Raw genomic sequence first — 19,093 nt, forward strand, 5'->3', positions numbered from 1 at the left:
CCCACTATTCTCTGTAGAACTTCTCCACCATTGATCTTATAACAACCCCTTACCAACTTGTAGGTCTCTATCATATCATAATAAATAATGAACACCCCTCTTCCTCCTCTCCACCAGACTCTGCAAATTATATCTTCTCAATCTTTCTTCATACTCAACATTCCAGATGTCAGAAACTACCTTAGTCAGTCGCTTTTGGACCCTTTTCGAGATCTCTTCATCCTTCTGAAAACCCGGTGACCAAATCTGAGCACAATAGTCCATGTGTGGCCTAATCAAAGCCTTATACAACGGAACAAGAATCTCCCTACTTCTACACATCAGTGTCCCCCACATCATTCCCAGAAGCCTTTGTGCTGTCTTCACAATTTTGGCGATGTGTCCCCTAAATTTTAGATCCTTATCCACTATCAACCACCAGATCTCTTATTTCCTCTACCTCCAACAATATATTCTCACCAAGCATAAAGTCTGCATCCCATCTTTGTTTTCCAAATTTTAAAACCTTACATTTTGCAACATTGAACTCACATCCCCATTTCCGTGCCAAATCACTCAATTTATTCAAGTCTTCTTGCAAAGCCACAACATCTTCACTACTCTTTATGGTTTGTCCCAACTTTGCATCATCTGCAAACAACTGAATATCTCCATCCAAATCTTCACCAATATCATTAATATACAAGTTAAATAGTAATGGCCCTAAAACAGACCCCTGAGGAACTCTACTAGTGACTTTCCTTTTCCTGGATATCGCACCCCATATATAACTTGTTGATACCTATCAGATAGCCAGTCTCCAAACCAATGCACTAATCTAATATCCAACCCCATCTGCTCTAGTTTGACTGTCAACTTATCATGAGGTACTTTATCAAAAGCCTTTGCGAAATCCAAGTATATTACTGTGTATCCTTCTCCTCTGTCCAAGGAAGCAGTCACTTTATTGTAATAAGTAAGTAGATTACTAAAACATAACCTCCCTTTAGCAAATCCATGCTGTCCATCAAAGATAATACCATTGTTGTCAACCCAACTCTGGTTCCTAGTTCTCACAAACTTCTCCAACAACTTAACCACAACACCTGACACACAGATAGGCCTATAGTTTGATGCTTGAGTTCGATCACCTCTTTTATGAAGTGGCACAATCTTGCCCTCCTTCCACTCCTTAGTAACTTGACCAAGTACAAGACTCGTATTAAAAAAATATGTCAATGCAGGTGTCAACTCCCTGGCACATTCCTTCAGAATAAGTGGTGATATATTATCAAGTTCCACAGCCAAAAGGCTATTTTACCGGTGACATAAGTTAAGTTTAAGAGAGATGGTAAATCCCATATTATTCTACAGCCAGGTATGAAACTCGGATCGAAATCCTAGAGTTTCATGCCGAAAAAACTTTCGGCGAGCCCTAGTGTAAATAATCACTTGGGTAATACAATACCAGGACAACTTGGAGCAAAGGTGGAGTAAGATCCATCACTATCCTTAATATTCTCTCATAATGTAAAACGCAGCTCCTAAGAGATGTATTACTGTTTTACATTATGAAAAGAGGTCACTACCCAGACCAGTTTCAACCCTTTTTTAGGTCTCATCAGTGAGTAAGTAGACCTGGAATATCAAGGTTTTTAAGTTCTACCTACTCACTGATGAGACCTAAAAAAGGGTTGAAACTGGTCTGGGTAGTGACCTCTTCTCATAATGTAAAACAGTAATACATCTCCTAGGAGCTGCGTTTTACATTATGAGAGAATATTAAGGATAGTGACGGATCTTGCTCCACCTTTGCTCAGAGTTGCCCTGGTGTTGTACTACCCAAGTGATTACTTACACTTGGGCTCGCTGATAGTTTTTTCGGCATGAAACTCTAGGATTTCAATCCGAGTTTGTTACCCGGCTGTAGAATAATACAGGATTTACCATCTCCCTTAAACTTATGTCCCTGGTAAAATAGCCTTTTGACTTGTTATCGTAGTAATAACAATATATAAGTACACCATTTTAGCAATTCGTTAGTAGAGGTATATGTAAGTTCGGTTCACTTAAAACCTTGATATTCCAGGTCTACCTACTCACTGATGAGACCTAAAAAGGGTTGAAACCGGTCTAGGTAATGACCTCTTCTCATAATGTAAAACAGTAATACATCTCCTAGGAGCTGCGTTTTACATTATGAGAAAATTTTAGGATAGTGACGGATCTTGTTCCACCTTTGCTCCGAGTTGCCTTGGTGTTGTACTACCCAAGTGATTACTTACACTTGGGCTCGCCGATAGTTTTTTCGGCATGAAACTCTACGATTTTGATGGATTTCGATCCGAGTTTCATACCCGGCTGTAGAATAATACGGGATTTACCATCTCCATTAAACTTATGTCCCGCAGCCTTATTTACATCTAGTTTACTCAACTCCCCAAACACCTCTTGCTCACTTAAGTCAGTCTCTCCTCCCCATCATCAACTGCTCTTAATTTCTCCATGAAGTCACATTCACAAGAATTGAAAGATCTTTATGAACTGCTCATTAAGTATCTCCACCACACATTCTGCAACAGCTGTCTTTATGCCATTTTCTCCAATCAATGTCATCCTTCCATAATCATTCTTTCTTTTGCTGGCTACATATCGAAAGAACTCCCTAGGATTCTTTTTGGCTTCATTAGCTAACTGCTGTTCATACCTCTCTTTAGCTACTCTCACCAACCAAGTCACTGTCTTTGCCTGGTCTTTGTAGCCCTCATGAAATTGGTTATTTCCACTTCTCTTATGCTGCCTCCACAATGCCCTTTTTCTCTGTATCACATGCTTAATCTCTTTATTCATCCATCACACACTTACCTAATTTAACCTTCTCACCCTTGGAATACATTTAGACATTGCATCTACTAGATAGTTTTTGAAAATCCCCCAAGCTGCATTGATCTCTTTTCCAGCTAACTCCTCATTCCACGCTACCCCCTGCAAGCTGTCTCCTGAGCTCTTCATAATCACCCCCCCCCTTGTAGTTCCACATATACCCTTTTCTCACAGGGGTCCTCGCACTGCTGGCAACCATCCAGGTAATCACCTCATGGTCACTTTCACCAATTTGTGGATGATTTGACACCTCATTTATAATTACATCCTCTGATGAGATGACCAAATCCAAGACCCTTAATCCTGGTGTGCCCTCTGTTACATACTGTCTGAGGTAGTTATCCCTCAAAAACTCAAGAAACTCATTTTCTTTACTTCCAGTTGCTATCTCATCATTCCAGTCTATATTCCCTTAATTAAAATCACCCATAATGATCACCCTTTTCTTATTTGCTTGGCTAATTTGACTATACATTTCACTATCACCATCATCCACATTACCTGGTCTATAACAACATCCGACCAAGTATTTGATTCCATTCACCTCCATCTCACACACCATACTGCCTCAAAACCACTGGCACTATTTCCCTCTTGCATCTCTACCTTGTATGGACATAACTCTTTCTCTATCATCAATAGCACTCCCTCTCCCTTTTTACCCCTTCTATCCTCACGAAACACATCATACCCTTCCATCTCTATTCCTGTCAGGATGTCATCCTCTTCCAACCATGTCTCACTTATTCCGACAATCTTTGGGTGAACAGACGCAATTAGTGCAACCATTTCATCTGCTGTGCTTCTTATACTTCTAGCATTGGTATACAAACACAACAGCTCATTCCTGGATCTACAGCTAGTTCCACTGATACCACTCACTCGATGTGATCTCTCCATGCTTGACTGGGGCCATTTCCCTTTCTGCTTCTTCATTTTAGAACCCTTTTCAATTCCAAATGTTTCCTCTTGATCCTTGGTCATCCCATTCCTTTCCTGCCTACACATGCTCTCACCTCCTCTTGGAGCATCCACCTTTCTCACGCTGTGTCCCCCTGTCCACCATGAGCCTCCCCATTTCCCTGCTCCTCTTGCACACCAATTCTCTCATTTTTTATACTCATACCACTCACTTCCCCATTCATATCGACTTCTTTAATCTTTCCTGCTCTTCCACATCACTTCCCTCTCAATCTGATTCATTCTCTCTATTCACTTCTCTACCTTCCAGCAGCAGTCTCTCCAAGCGACTCACACCATAACCACTCAAATGCAGTCCATCGCTCCCATACAGCTCACTTCGTCCCTCAAACTCATTCCACACATTAACAAACTGTACTTCCATCTCCTTACACATTTCAGCCAGAATATCATTCATAATCCTTGTTCTCCACTTCATTTCACCACAGTCATACCTAGGCAACACACTGACTACCCTTCCTGTCACGCTATTCTCTTTTATCCTTCCAAGCAGTCATTAAAAGATTGATGAAAACTTTATACAACTGAAGTCCTTATGTTATCCCCTTCATTTATATAACTGAAGTCCGCCTGTCTACCCAAAGTATAGCAAGTTACAGGTGACCTGATTTTGTACACATGGACTTTGAGTAAGTCCTTAGCTTTGATAAGAATGTTTGATATTTTGATGGGAATCAAAAGATAGGTTTTTATGTTGAAGTTTCTTATGAATTGTTGAACTGTTCAACTTAGCATTTGGCATTTTAATGTTATAGCTTCCTTGAAGTCATTTGGTTGTTAGGCTGGCTTGATGTTTTTTTATTGTAACTGTTGTTGAAAAAGTGATTTCAATATGTTCGTGTTGGAGAGCTTCACAGTTATAATAAATTGCCCTATCCCTGAAGATGTTGAAACTTAGAATATTGTTTCTATGGGATTATGTGCACAAGTAACTTATTATGCTTTGAGCAAAAAAGACTACACAACAGAGGTAAGAATAAATGAACATAGAGAAATGAATACCTAAATCTGAATACAGCCTAAATACTATAGAGGAGAAATAAATCCCTCTACTCCATGGCTAATTGATCTGACATTTAAAAAAAAAAAAGACCAAAAACTTACTGTTTTGTTTAACTGCCTTTTGATTAATTAACTGATTTTTGGGAGGGGATCTTAAGATGAAATTGCTTCATTGTCTGCTGGATCGCTTTTGAATTTTTTTTGGTAACTGAGATTTTTGATGATTATCATCAGTGAACAGATTCTGGATTTTCTAAGCACCTTGCCTAGGTGATACTTTTGTGTGCATGGACACTCCCAGGCCAAGAATATATGATTCCTCTTTTTTTCCAATTGAATGAAAGAAAATAAAGACACTTCATTTGCAATTATATAAATTATATCCTTCAATGCCATTTGAACTAATAATCTGGTAAGTAATTAAGATTTTGTTATGCAGCACAGAATATGTATATAAATCTTGTGAGACCATGCTAAAAATTATTATCATCTCATTATCAGACTTCCATGAACTCAAAACATAAAGTAAATAAGTAAAAATGCTTTGGTTTCTTTCACCCACCTTGAATAGCAAAAGCAAAATATACAGATAAAGCAATACAGATAAAGTAATTTCCAGCATAAAAATGTGATAAAATTTTCAGCTTGCTCCATACCCTTAAAATTTATTTTATACTTTTTTATTTAAAAAATTACGTACTTTAGTCTTCGGATCTCTTCTTCTTCCCTGTGGAGTTCAAACACTGTGGTGAATATAACATCCTATAACACAGAAATATTACATTTAAACAGCAAGTAAATAAGATTTGTTTACAAATAAGATTAGTCTACAACTAATTATAGCTACAAGTAATGTTACTTTCATTATCTATCTGAAGTCAAATACCAGTTTAATATATATATATATATCCACAGCTTTGATTAGTTCAGTATTTTAAAATATTGCATATCCATGATGTTTAATTTATAGAAAGTGCTGAATTAATAGAAAATACATTTTTCCAATATTCCACCTATAATGAAGCTGGTATCATCAATGAATTACACTAATACTGGATCTGATTGGTGCAACTGCTCAATTATTGTCACTCTTCAACCAATAGGCTAAAAGTTTGAATGCTTCTGTGGTATGAATGTTGGTCTTTAGGTATTCAACAAACATTTGATGCTCATGTGGATTATCACACCGAGGCCTGAAGCAATAGAAGAGGACCATGTTTAAGGTCCAGAGAAGATTGTCTGGATTATCAACCCATTACCCTGGCCACAGTAATAAAAATTTACAATTAACAATCTCTTGTGAGTAAGGGAGTTCACATAAAAAGAATATCTTTTTCAAACTCAGACAGACTGGAGTAGTGGATAACAGACTATGTAGTTGCATCATATCTATAATGCTGCAAAAAAAGGATCATCGTATATGGAGAAAATGCCAACTAGACCCACAAGGTGTGGTGACCTTCATCACCTGATGAAACACCACCATCATCACTTGAAACAAACTTAGATTGTGTAGTTGCATCATATCTGTCGTGCTGCAAAAATCTTAGCATTCACCACTTGAGTCATCCTCTCTGCTTAGTGATGTCTGAAGTGCTGAATGTTTAGTCTCCACAGCAGTTCCAGTTTCTGTCTCATCTCTCTCTCTCTTCTCCAAGTAACGTGCATGACACCCTTGAAGGGCATGCCTACAGAAACTCATAACCTCATCCATTTTGAGGGTACTTCAGTAAAAACAATGACCAGCCACCAGATAGCATAGGCCAGAACCTGACAGTAATGAATCAGGAGTTCTGGTCAGCTGCCACATACACTTTTCCAGGTGTTGTTCCTGGAGAGGAAATTCGAATAGTGTTATGTGGGAGACATAGTCAAGGCTATGTTATGGCATGGAGACTGGTTGCTCTCTATATGAGTGTCATGTCCAAAGAGTCTATGCCTCTCGATGCATGTCCCCATACTATCCTTAAATACAATTAATAATCAATAATGAAACAACAAATAGTAACAGTGTCACTGCAATTAAAATAAACCTCCCTCAAAAACAATTTCAACAAAAAAAAGATAAATGAAACAAAATATACAAAACAAGCAAAATTCCTACAAAAATTATCACTTTTGCATCCACTTCACCAACATCTGGACATAAACACCAACATAAATGATGTATACCATCACTTAGAGACATATATTATTATTACGCGACACCTCCAGGGAGTCCAAAGACTCATCGAGGGAGGACCCTACTCAACTACACCAACACCATCTATTGGCCACCACCACTAGTATTTCCACAGACAATCACAAACATCCATGCCCACAGTGGGATTCGAACCCGCAGCCTTTTGGCTGGAGAGCAGATACACTAACCACTCAGCCAACTAGACTGTCATAGACTAGACCTGTATGAGTGTCATGTACAAGAGTTTATTTCCTCTCAATGCATGTCTCCATGATATCCTTTAATAAAATTCATAATCAAATAATGAAAAACAACAAATAACAATGCTGTCACTGCAATTAAAATAAACCTCCATCAAACCAATTGCAATGAAAAAGATAAATCAAACAAAATATACAAAACAAGAAAATCACTACAAAAATAATCATTTTTGTATCCACTTCAACATCTGTGGCATAAACATCAACGATGTATATCATCACTTACAGACATCAACATCAGACCTCCTTCTATTGACAAAAACCTAAACTGCAGCAAATTACACACTTCGTGAATCCTTTTGTCACAAGGGTTGCACCTGTGCCTTTGTGAGACCCAGCAGTGCATTCCACAGTATGCTTAATTTAAAATACCCTGCTTTTGATTTTTAGGTTCTCTTGCCCCATTCAATAACATTCATCTGCTGATTTACCACTCTCCAAATTCCAATCTCTTCAAATTCTTATCCATGAAGCTTTAACTTCTGCAATCCAACTATCCAAATAGTGAAGTCATCTTCCCAGGCAATCTTACTGTCCACAACTCCAACTGGCTCATCTTTTTCAAAACCACTAACTAAGCTGGATGTAATGCAGAAATTTTTGCTATAAGTAATGACCTCACACAAATTGTACATATTCCAGATAACCCTCTCCACTCTTCCAATATCCTTGATCCGTTTTTTAACTAGTTTCCTTCCAAATACACTGCAAAGGTCACCACTTCTCTCTGCAACTCGATCACAATCTTGTGCATGTTTCTTCTCACAGAGAATATCTTTCCTCCAACCACTTTCAACCTCATGTCATTTGCTATTACAAAGAGGGATGATACAAAAGTTATCTCTGGAGCTTCTACACTTCCTTTCCTTTCCGTTATCTAACCATAATTTCTGCTCTTCTGACCCAAACACCTGATTTAAGTGAGTCAGAAATTATCGTCACTGGTATGAAGGCCTTCATTCCCATTCTATTCAAGATTCTTGACCACTTTCCAAGCCCTGGTTCAACAAATGCCAAAGCAGTTGAAGAAAAAAAACTACTTACTGTGGATAGTTTGTAACAAGAACCCAGGTTCACACTCAGCCTATGCTGAAGCATACAATAAGTGCAAAATCACTATCAGCAAATCCAAATCTGACTTCATAAATGTATTCACTCCTGTCCAACTAGAAGTTGTGCCTTCTGATCCTCAGCAAATGCCACCAGCTTCAGCTTTTGCTAACCCTCCATTATTTAAATGGCAATATTGTTACAGCACCCAAAGATAAAGCTGACCTCCTGGCATCACTCTTTTTCTCTGACTTCTGCACAGATGACCAAGGCAAATTGTTCCCCACCATACCAGAAACTGACAATCTTATACTTCCTGTATTGGCAAAATGACATCAAAACAACTTGGACACTTAAAATTCTTCTGGTCTAGATGGCATCCTTCTAATTGTATGCAAACAATGTGTTTCAGAGCTAACACCTGTTTTATCATTTCTACAATATATTATACACAGCTGGCACTTACATCATGCATGGAAGAAAGCATATATCCAACCTATTCCAAAAAAAAGTGAGATAAAAGTCTGCTTCCCCACTACCAACCAATCACCATCACCTCAATCTTCATCAAAATAATGGAGAAAGTAATCAATAGTCAACTTCTCCACTAACTCGAGCCCCACCAGTTAATTAGCAACCACCAGTATGGATTCTGCCAATCTAGATAAATAGCTGATCTCTTAACCTATGTTACACACCACTGGATACATGTCATGGAAAGATTTAAAGAAAGGTGTACTGTCACTCATGACACATCCAAAGCTTTTAATGGCATTTAGTATTGAGGCGTATTAAGCAAACTACTGTGTTCCCCCCCCCCTTATCTGCAGGTTCACTACCTGCAGTTTCAGTTATCTGCAGGTTCACTATTCATGGTTTCAGTTATCTGCAGTGAACCCTAGTCCGTAAATATTAAATGAAAAATTGCAGATATAAACAATTTATAATTACAATGGCAAAGTGGATACTAGATGCAAGCATTATTTCAAAGCCAAATGTTTGTAGAAACTATGAAAGTTTTGTAAGTTGACCTCAGAGCTTACGAGAAAACATTTCTTGGCATCCCCGAGTTGAATTACAGAGCAAATTGCAGAGCCTCTGAACTAACTTAAGTAGTGCAAGCTAAGGCAACTCGGGGATGCCGAGGATTGTATTCTCATAGCTTTCAGGTCAACTTAACGAAACTTTCATAGTTTCTACAAACATCCGGCTTTGAAATAATATTGGATCTTTAATATCCACTTTGCCTATGTAATTTTACATCGCTGAAATGAAGTTTAGAAATTGTTTGTTCCTTCTTTTAGTAATAAAAGAAGGAACAAACAATTTATAAGTTTTAAATTGTGCGCCGTTCGGAGTAATGTGATGAAATCGCGTGCTGTCTTGCCTGTGAATTATCCCTTTGTCCAGTGTATCCCCACTGTACTGTATACGTTACCTGCCTGTTAGTCACTTAGTAGCAATCCAAAAATATTAAATGGAAAATTACAGAAATAAACAATTTATAAGTTTTAAATTGCATGCTGTTCTGAGTTCTTGGTTATCAGATTGACTGTCGCGATATTGCGGTGCTTATGTTTAAGTAACCCTTATTATTATTATTGTTGTTGTTCTGGGCAACTCCAAGGAGTCGACAGACTCATCGAGGGAAGCCCTAACATCGTGTCAAGAACAACTATTCAACATTGACACAGTATCTATCATACCTTGCCTTGAACTCATTCACAGTCGTAGCACCCACAACAGACTCTGGAAGCTTATTCCACTCATTCACCACTCTCCAAGTAAAAAACCTAGCTCTAACTCCCTTGTCAACCACGCTCTTGCCCAGCTTCCATGCATGGCCCCTAGTCCTCCCACCACCAGTCATATTTTCAAAAATATCTTCTGGATCAATCTTATAGAAACCCTTCAGTAATTTGAATGTCTCAATCATATCACCCCTCCTTCGCCTATCGTCCAATCTCTGCAACCCACAAATCTTCAACCTATTTTCATAAGGTTCATTCCACAGACCTCCTATCATCTTGGTCACTCGTCTCTGGATCCTCTCCACTTCCTCCCCATCACGAAGAAACCCTGGTGCCCATAACTGGGCACAGTAGTCCAGATGGGGTCTTATCAAGGCTCGATACAGAGGAACAACAACTTGTTTGTCTCTGCATGTTAAAGTATTTTTCAGAAGCCAAGTGATTTGATGAGCTGATTTAGTCACTTTTGCAATGTGTCCCCTAAACTTCAATTCCCTATCCACCAACACTCCCAAATCCCTGGCCTCATCAATCTCCTGGAGTATGGTTCCACCAATGCGATATACTTCTGCTATTCTTTTCACCCCAAAGTGCATAACCTTACACTTTGTCACATTAAATTGACATCCATTTTTCCTAGCCCAGTCCTCCAAACTATCCAAATCATCCTGTAAAATTTTGACATCCTGTGCACTCACAATTGCTCTACCCAACTTTGCATCATCAGCAAACAAGTGAACACTTCCTCTCAAATCCTTTCCTATATCATTGATGAACAAATTGAAAAGCAGTGGTCCAAGAACAGAGCCCTGCGGCACACCACTAGTCACAAGCCGTCTTTTAGACTCCACTCCTGCATAAATCACTCTCTGGTATCTCTCTTCAACCACCCTCCTATCCATCTCACCAACCCTATATCTATCCCCATCTGCTCCAGTTTACTGATTAATGTTCGATGTGGTATTCTGTCAAAGGCCTTGGCAAGGTCCAGTAGTATCACTGTAAACCCATTACCCCTATCCAGTTCAGCCGTCACTGTGCTATAAAACGTGAGCAAGTTACTGAGGCATGATCTACCCTTCACAAAACCATGTTGTCCCCCATACAATATCCCATTTTCATCTATCCAATCCTGTATTTTTTTCTTAACTAATTTCTCTAAGACCTTGACAATGATTCCTGATATGCTAATCGGTCAGTAAGTTACAACAGCAGTCTTGGAACCACCTTTATGCAGTGGGACTATTTCCCCCTCTTTCTACCCCCTTGGGACTAACCCAGACCCGAGACTCAAATTAAACAAAATGGTCAAGGGTACTGACAATTCTTTAGCTGATTCTTGTACGACACGAGCTGGTATACCATTCAATCCCACAGATGTATTGACATTGAGGTTATGCAATAGACTACTCACCTCCACTTCATTCACCACAATTCCCGTATAATCTACTGGTTTATTCGTTTCTGCAATGTCACCACCTGGATGATATATACCTGCAAAGTGCTCACTCAGTAACTCAACTATATCAACTGATTCAGTTACCTCCCTACCATCGGCATTCTTTAAAATCATTCTGCCATATACATTTTTCCTTTTACTTGCTACATATCTAAAAAACTGTTTAGGATTCTCGCCTGCATGGCCAATGTTCTTTCATAATCCTTTTTTGCTTTTCTTACCACACTCGTTACCCTTCTGGCCTGCGCTTTATACCGTTCATGTGCCTGCCGGTCACCTTTCTCATTAAATTCCCTCCATAGTTGTTTCTTTTTTTGCAGCTCAAGCTTAATGGTGTTATTCATCCATTTAACCCCTACTTGATTTATTATTCGGACTCTAGGTATACAGTCAGCCATTTCTTCATGCAAATACTTCTTAACTGCCTCCCATGCACTATCAACTTCTAGTCCTTGCAGTTGTACATGTTATGGCACTGAACCAATCAAACTCCTAAGCTTGTCATACTTTCCAGCCCGATAATTCCACATGTACCCTGTCTTAATTGAAAATTCCACACCTTTAGCCATCTCCCAAGTCAAGACCCAATGATCACTCTCACCAATTGGTGGCAATGTGGTCATATTTGTTACAGCCAAATCCTCAGATGTAATTACTAGGTCAAGCACTCTCTGACCCCTAGTATTTTCCATTACATGCTGTCGCAGATAGTTATCCCTTAAAAACTGCATAAAATCCAATTCCTTCCTCCCGTGTGTCCTCTCCTCACTCCAATCAATGCGACCATAGTTGAAATCTCCCATAATAATTACCCTCCTTCCACTCATTTCTTCTATTTGCTTGTGCATACTGTCACCACCATCTTTTCCATCACCTGGTCTATAGCAGCACCCAATTGTATATTTAGTTCTGCTAGCCACAATCTAACACCAAATGGCCTCAAATGTTCTCTTTTCTCTATCCTGCATTTCAACTTCTATTCTCCTTGGCTGTAGCTCATCAGCTATCATCAACAATACTCCTCCCCCCCCCCATTTTATTCTCCCTGTCATTCCCGAACACACTATACCCATCACATTCAATCCCACTAGCTATATCATCTACAGTCAGCCATGATTCACTAATACCAATAACCTGTGGTCTGGAAGTGCCAACCATGGCCAAAAACTCTTCCTTCTTTTAAGCTCTTCCTTCTTTAAAAAAAACTCTCCAAAAACTCTTCCTTCTTTAAAAAAAACTCTCCAAAAACTCCTCCTTCTTTAAAACCCTTATTTTACTTAATAATGACCCCAAAGCGCAAGAATAGTGATGCTGGCAATTTGGATATGCCAAAGAGAAGCAGTAAAGTGCTTCCTTTTAAGTGAAAAGTTTGACTTCATAAAATAATAAATAAATAATAAAGAAAATGTATGCTGAGGTTGTTAAGATTCCATTTACATTCAGATAACTTTTATTACAGTATGTTGTTATAACTGTTATATTTTATTATTAGTTATTGTTGTTAATATCTTACTGAGCCTAATTTATAAATTAAACTTTATCATAGGTATCTATAGGGAAAAACATAGCATATATATAAGGTTCAATACTATCCGTGATTTCAGGTATCTGCAGGGAGTCTTGGATCATATCTCCTGTGGATAAGAAGGTGGGGGGGGGGGGGGCAACTGTACATCCTTGGATCTACCTGCCACCCTCTGTAATTAGGTGGCTAGCTTTCTCTCTCACAGTTCGTTGCATGTCATGGTGGATGGTTCTCTTTCTTTGAGCTACTAATGCAAGAATGCTTCAGGGCTCTGTATATGTAACATTATATGTAACTCTCAATTACCAGTAATCTTTATCCACATCTTTGCTGATGATGGTATGTTCAATTCATTCTACTCATTCAACTCATCTTCCCTTTAACCTTATCAATACACATATCATAAGACAGAATCAGATCTCTTTCTATTACTGACATTTACTTCCATTATATCTTCCACATGGTAGACACTGACACTATATTTTCCTTGGTCTCTAAAAAACTAGGCATTCTTTCCTGCTGAAGATGATGATTTTAATCCATCTATATACTTAACTCTGTACAAATCCCAAATTCACTCATTCTCAGAACATTATTCCCATGTTTGGAGTGGTGCACCTAAAACCTCCTTAAAAATTCTCAATGCTCTCCAAGTAGAGAGCAATTGGGATGATAGATGATCATTCTCTCACAGATGCAATATTTCAGCTCATGCCTTTTCTACAGGTACTTCCATGTCACTGTTACACCACTGAACTGGCAGTGGTGACATCATTCCTTCACTTCACATAAACAGCTACTCAACATCTGTTTTCAGTACAACTGCAAACCCACCAAACTTTATTCTCCTATTATTTTTCATTCCTTCCACTTCTATACCCCTGGATCAGCCTTCTTCATGAAGTGCTTCCAAGCAACTACAACCTCTAACTCTTCAAAAAAAATGTTAATTAAAACTTTTCCATCCCTTACTTCTTGAAGGCTATTGAAAAAGTTTAGAAATGAAGAAAAGAGTACAGTAAAAGGAATAAAAGATGATGAAGATGATATGAAAACAAGATAAGGATATTCTAGATGTCTGGAGTAATATTCATGAGAAATACAAACAGGAGTACATATCCATACTTGAGGTAGAAAAAACTAGCAAATGCCTGAATTGTGAAAAGAAAGCTGGAGTAGATAATATTTGGCCAGAAATGCTCAAATCTGAAGGTATAAAAGTTTTGCAGTGGCCACACCAAATAATTCAAGAAGTCCTGGTCAGAAGGCCAAATTCCAGATGATTGGAGTAAAGCTCTCATACTTCCCATTACAGAGGAAGTTCTCTGCTAAGTGTTCCTAGTGAGATTTATGCAAGCATATATGAGAGAAGGCTGAGAAAAATTGAAGAGAAACTTGGAGAAGACCAAGTTGGATTCTGGCTAAATAGAGGTTGTCCATATCAGATTTTAACTCTACACAAATGGTTGAGAAAGCATGGGAATATAGCAAGGATCTGTACTTAGTTTTGTAGATCTGGGAAAGGCATGCAACAAGGTATGCCTTGTCATACAGGAAGATGGTTTAATCAAGTAGTACTGTCATAGTAGCCTGTAAACCCTACAAAGTATCAGGAAATCAATGATGTGATGATAATGTGAGACCATCACCTTGCTCACTGGAGGCCTGAAGTGACATGACTGTCACTAGTAGTTCTATATCACTACAACAGGATTTCCAGATTACCACACATTCTTCTTCTTATTATTATTCCCTTGGCCATAGCTCTTCAATATTGACATATTAAGCCAGTAAAACATAAGCCTGACTATAACCTCCCCAACAAGAGAGGGACTATTTAACGACTCACTAACACAACCATGCATAGACCTCATTGGCATACGGACTCCTATTAACCTATACACGTCATCAGTAATCACCACTAGAATCTCTAATCACTACTTTATAGCAATTTCATTCTGCAATACCAGAGTTACAACCCCCCACATGCTGAAAAGTCCACCAGATGAACCACACTCTACTATCATAATAAAAAGCATCACTGATAACCTTTAAAAAAAGACAAATTTGAACAGACTAGTTAATATAAATGATACAATAACCTTATATGACAACTACAAATTCCTGTTTATAGAATATACAGAAATGCAACAAAACACCCAAGAAACAGGAAACAAGCATTAAATAATCCATGGATAAATGAGGACATTCTTAACAGTATTTTTAAAAAAGACATTCTATGGGCAAGATTAAAAAAAGTCACCCAACAGCATTCACCTACAAACATTACACAAAAACACAAGAAACCAACTAACAACTAAAATTAGGTGGGAAAAAAGACACTACTACTTTCGGAAATTCGTGGAATACAGATACAGTGTCAATATAAATCAAACATGGTCTACAAAATGAACTAGTAAGTTGAAAAAGGAAAACTTCCCTACAAGATTTTATCACTAAAAAACTTCAGTCAAGAGAAGAACCAGAAAGAACTCACAGAATCATTTAACTATGCTTTTACACACAACTCAAAGAAAAAATAAAATAAAGATACTTTTTCCATTGGGCCCAATACATAACTATTAACCCAAAGTCAACAGCAAAACATGTAATTTCCTCCCATATCTGAATTGGAACTGAAACATGCTCTATCACAAATAAAGCAAAAGATGAGTCCAGGAATTGACAAAATCAGACTCAGACTTCTTAAGTCTGATTGTGAATAACTAAATCCTGTAATTCTGAACTTGTGAACAAATGGCATCTGACACCAGCACCATTCCCAAACAACTAAAAACTACGATAGTTACACCTATTTACAAACAGGAAAAAAGAAATGACCTTCAGGACTACATGTAAAGCTAATTTATCTGTCCTTTCCTTTAGTGTTACATGGTGATCAGAATTCATTTATACACAAATTTTGGATCTACAACACAAGATAGATAGTTTTGTTACAGTAAAAATGCTGTCCTAATTTAACATGACAATTGTTATATTAGATTTAGGATCCTGGATTACTTATGGTCTTATTTATAATTAACTCTTAGGGAGAAAGATTAAGTGGGTAGAATATGTGCCTTCCATATTCTTGAGATTTTTAGACCATATTATTGTTAAGATTAGAGTGATTGATAAGAATCTCACAGGACTCCTTAAATTTACGTTCATACCATGTTTTGATGTGATGTAAACAACAGATGCTTTTCCAGTCTAGAATTGACTGGAATTGTAGGTTCATGGCATAATCAGAAAGACCAGCTTGACCATAGTTATTATATTTAATGTGTCGTTTATATTCCATTTTTCTAATAGGAACTGTGCGTCCTGTTTCCCCTATATAGGGCATATTACAGGTGCAATGAATACTGTATACTCCAGGGTGAGCCAGTGGAGGGAGTGGATCCTTGGATGAGTTGAGTAAGTTCTTTAATTTTGCAGGAGGTTTAAAGGTGGCTTTTTTTTGTAGTATTCTGTTTATTTTGTCTGATATCCCTTTAATGTATGGAATGGTTACAGTTTTATTGTGGTCTAGTTTATTTTTGTTTTTAAGTGAGGTCTTGTACAGAATTTTGTTGATTGCATTTTGGCTGTAACCATTTTTAGGAAGGTATTGCTGATAACTTTTAATTCATCTGTAAGTCCATCATTGGAGCAAATCTTCAAACTAAAAAACATGGCTTTGAAGATTTGCTCCAATGAACAAGTATTCATTGCATCTGTAATTTGCCCTGTATAGGGGAAACATGACGCACAATTCCTATCAGAAAAAAAGGAACATAAACAAGAGATTAAATATAATAACTATGGTTAAGCTGTTCTTTCTGATCATGCCCTGAACACTTTACATAGTATTGACTGGACATGGTATGAATGTAAATTTAAGGAGGCCTGTGAGATTCTTATCAATCACTCTAATCTTAACAATAATGATAGTCTAAAAATCCCAAGAATATGGAAGGCACATATTCTATCCACTTAACCTTTCTCCCTAAGAGTTAATTATAAATAAGACCATAGGTAATCCAGGATCCTAAATCTAATATAACAATTGTCATGTTAAATTAGGACAGCATTTTTACTGTAACAAAACTATCTATATGAAAGAATTGCTCTCTGATGTTGTCTTAAATAGAATATAGCTTTGATGTAGTTAAATTATTTTATTTCATTTATTTATTGTAATTTTATTTTATTTTCACTAGAGGTCAGGTCAGTAGAATAACCATTGATCAAGTCATTGTCTCTTCAGCCTGCATCCATAATTTGTGTAAAATGAAGACTAATTTACCTATCATTTCTAAACTTCTTGAAAAAGTAATACACAAAAGGCTACTTACAGAATTTTATAACATCACCTCACACAAGTGGTATGGTTTCCAAAATGAAAAGCACAACCATATGTGCTGGATATGTGTCAAATGGGGTTCGATATTAGATTAGTGCACTGGATCGGAAACTAGCTATCTGATAGGTATCAGCAAGTTGTGTATGGGGGAGCAATACCTAGGAAGAGGAAAGTCACTAGTGGTGTGCCTCAGGGGTATGTTTTAGGGCCATTGCTGTTTAACCTGTATGTTAATGATATTGGTGAAGATTTGGATGGAGATATTCAGTTGTTTGTAGATGATGCAAAGTTGGAACAAACTATGAAGAGTAGAGAAGATGTTGTGACTGGGCATGGAAATGAGGATGTAAATACAATGTTGTAACATGTAAGGTTTTAAAATTTGGGAAATGATGGGATATAGAATTTGCTGTTTTAAGGATACTTGTGACATAAGACTGAATGATACATGCACGTAAACACAAGAAAGATATTTAATTAACAAAATATTTCGGTCTGGAAATAGCAGACCATCTTCAGTGGTATTACTAAGAACAGTTTTAAAAAATACAAGCTAGAATAATAACAATAGATCGTTAAAAATAGAACACGCCGCGTGATGTTATATCACTAAGTATTAAGTATATAAAACAGAACATTTTGAAGTAGAGACATGATTGAAAAAAAAAAAAAAAGAGTAATCTTGATTAGACTTTCCCAGATTTTTGATATAGATATACAGTCATTACGATTCAGGTTGGGACGATGGAGTAAGGCCACCACGCTTTCCTTGAACAAACGTTCGAACCTATAACGGGATCTATGTAAGAGGCGTGTCCTGGACCAAAAGATGCTGTGATCAGTTTCAATCCCGTGTTGAGCCAATCCAGACTTTTCAGATTTGTTGTGAAGAATGGAGGATTGATGTTCTTGGATTCTTTTTTCAAGAGAACGTCCAGTCTGTCCAAAGTTTATCAAATTCCTTGCAACTGTGATCTTTCCTATTTTGGACAGACTGGACGTTCTCTTGAAAAAAGAATCCAAGAACATCAATCCTCCATTCTTCACAACAAATCTGAAAAGTCTGGATTGGCTCAACACGGGATTGAAACTGATCACAGCATCTTTTGGTCCAGGACACGCCTCTTACATAGATCCCGTTATAGGTTCGAACGTTTGTTCAAGGAAAGCGTGGAAGCCTTACTCCATCATCCCCACCTGAATCGTAATGACCGTATATCTATATCAAAAATCTGGGAAAGTCTAATCAAGATTACTCTTTTTTTTTTTTTTCAATCATGTCTCTACTTCAAAATGTTCGGTTTTATACTTAATACTTAGTGATATAACATCACGCGGCGTGTTCTATTTTTAATGATCTATTGTTAGTATTCTAGCTTGTATTTTTTGAAACTGTTCGTGTAATACCACTGAAGATGGTCTGCTATTTCCAGACCGAAATATTTGGTTAATTAAATATCTTTCTTGTGTTTACGTGCATTTATCATTCAGGGATATAGAATTTATGCATGGTGGGGATATATTGTTGGAGGTGGAGGAAATAAGAGATCTTGAGGTGATAGTGGATAAGGATCTGAAATTTAGGAGACACATTGCCAAATTTGTGAGGACAACACAAAGAATTCTGGGAATGATGCAAAAGAGACACTGACTTGTACTTGAAGTAAGGAGAT

The 19,093-nt window shown here is 37.6% G+C and overlaps 1 protein-coding gene across 1 annotated transcript in view; it reads right to left on the reverse strand.

The window, feature by feature from the left end:
• LOC150107269 (cGMP-specific 3',5'-cyclic phosphodiesterase-like) overlaps positions 1 to 19,093 on the reverse strand; it is a 453,449-nt gene that overhangs the window by 229,817 nt on the left and 204,539 nt on the right. Inside the window, exon 7 of the mRNA XM_090391769.1 lies at positions 5,546 to 5,607. Within this exon, the coding sequence (XP_090247895.1) occupies positions 5,546 to 5,607 (62 nt within the window). The remainder of the gene's footprint in view (positions 1 to 5,545; positions 5,608 to 19,093) is intronic.

The sequence above is a fragment of the Typopeltis vanoorti genome, chromosome 4, assembly GCF_054136105.1.
Source record: "Typopeltis vanoorti isolate ZY-2024b chromosome 4, IOZ_Tvanoo_1.0, whole genome shotgun sequence".
In the NCBI taxonomy this organism is placed as follows: Eukaryota; Metazoa; Arthropoda; class Arachnida; order Uropygi; family Thelyphonidae; genus Typopeltis; species Typopeltis vanoorti.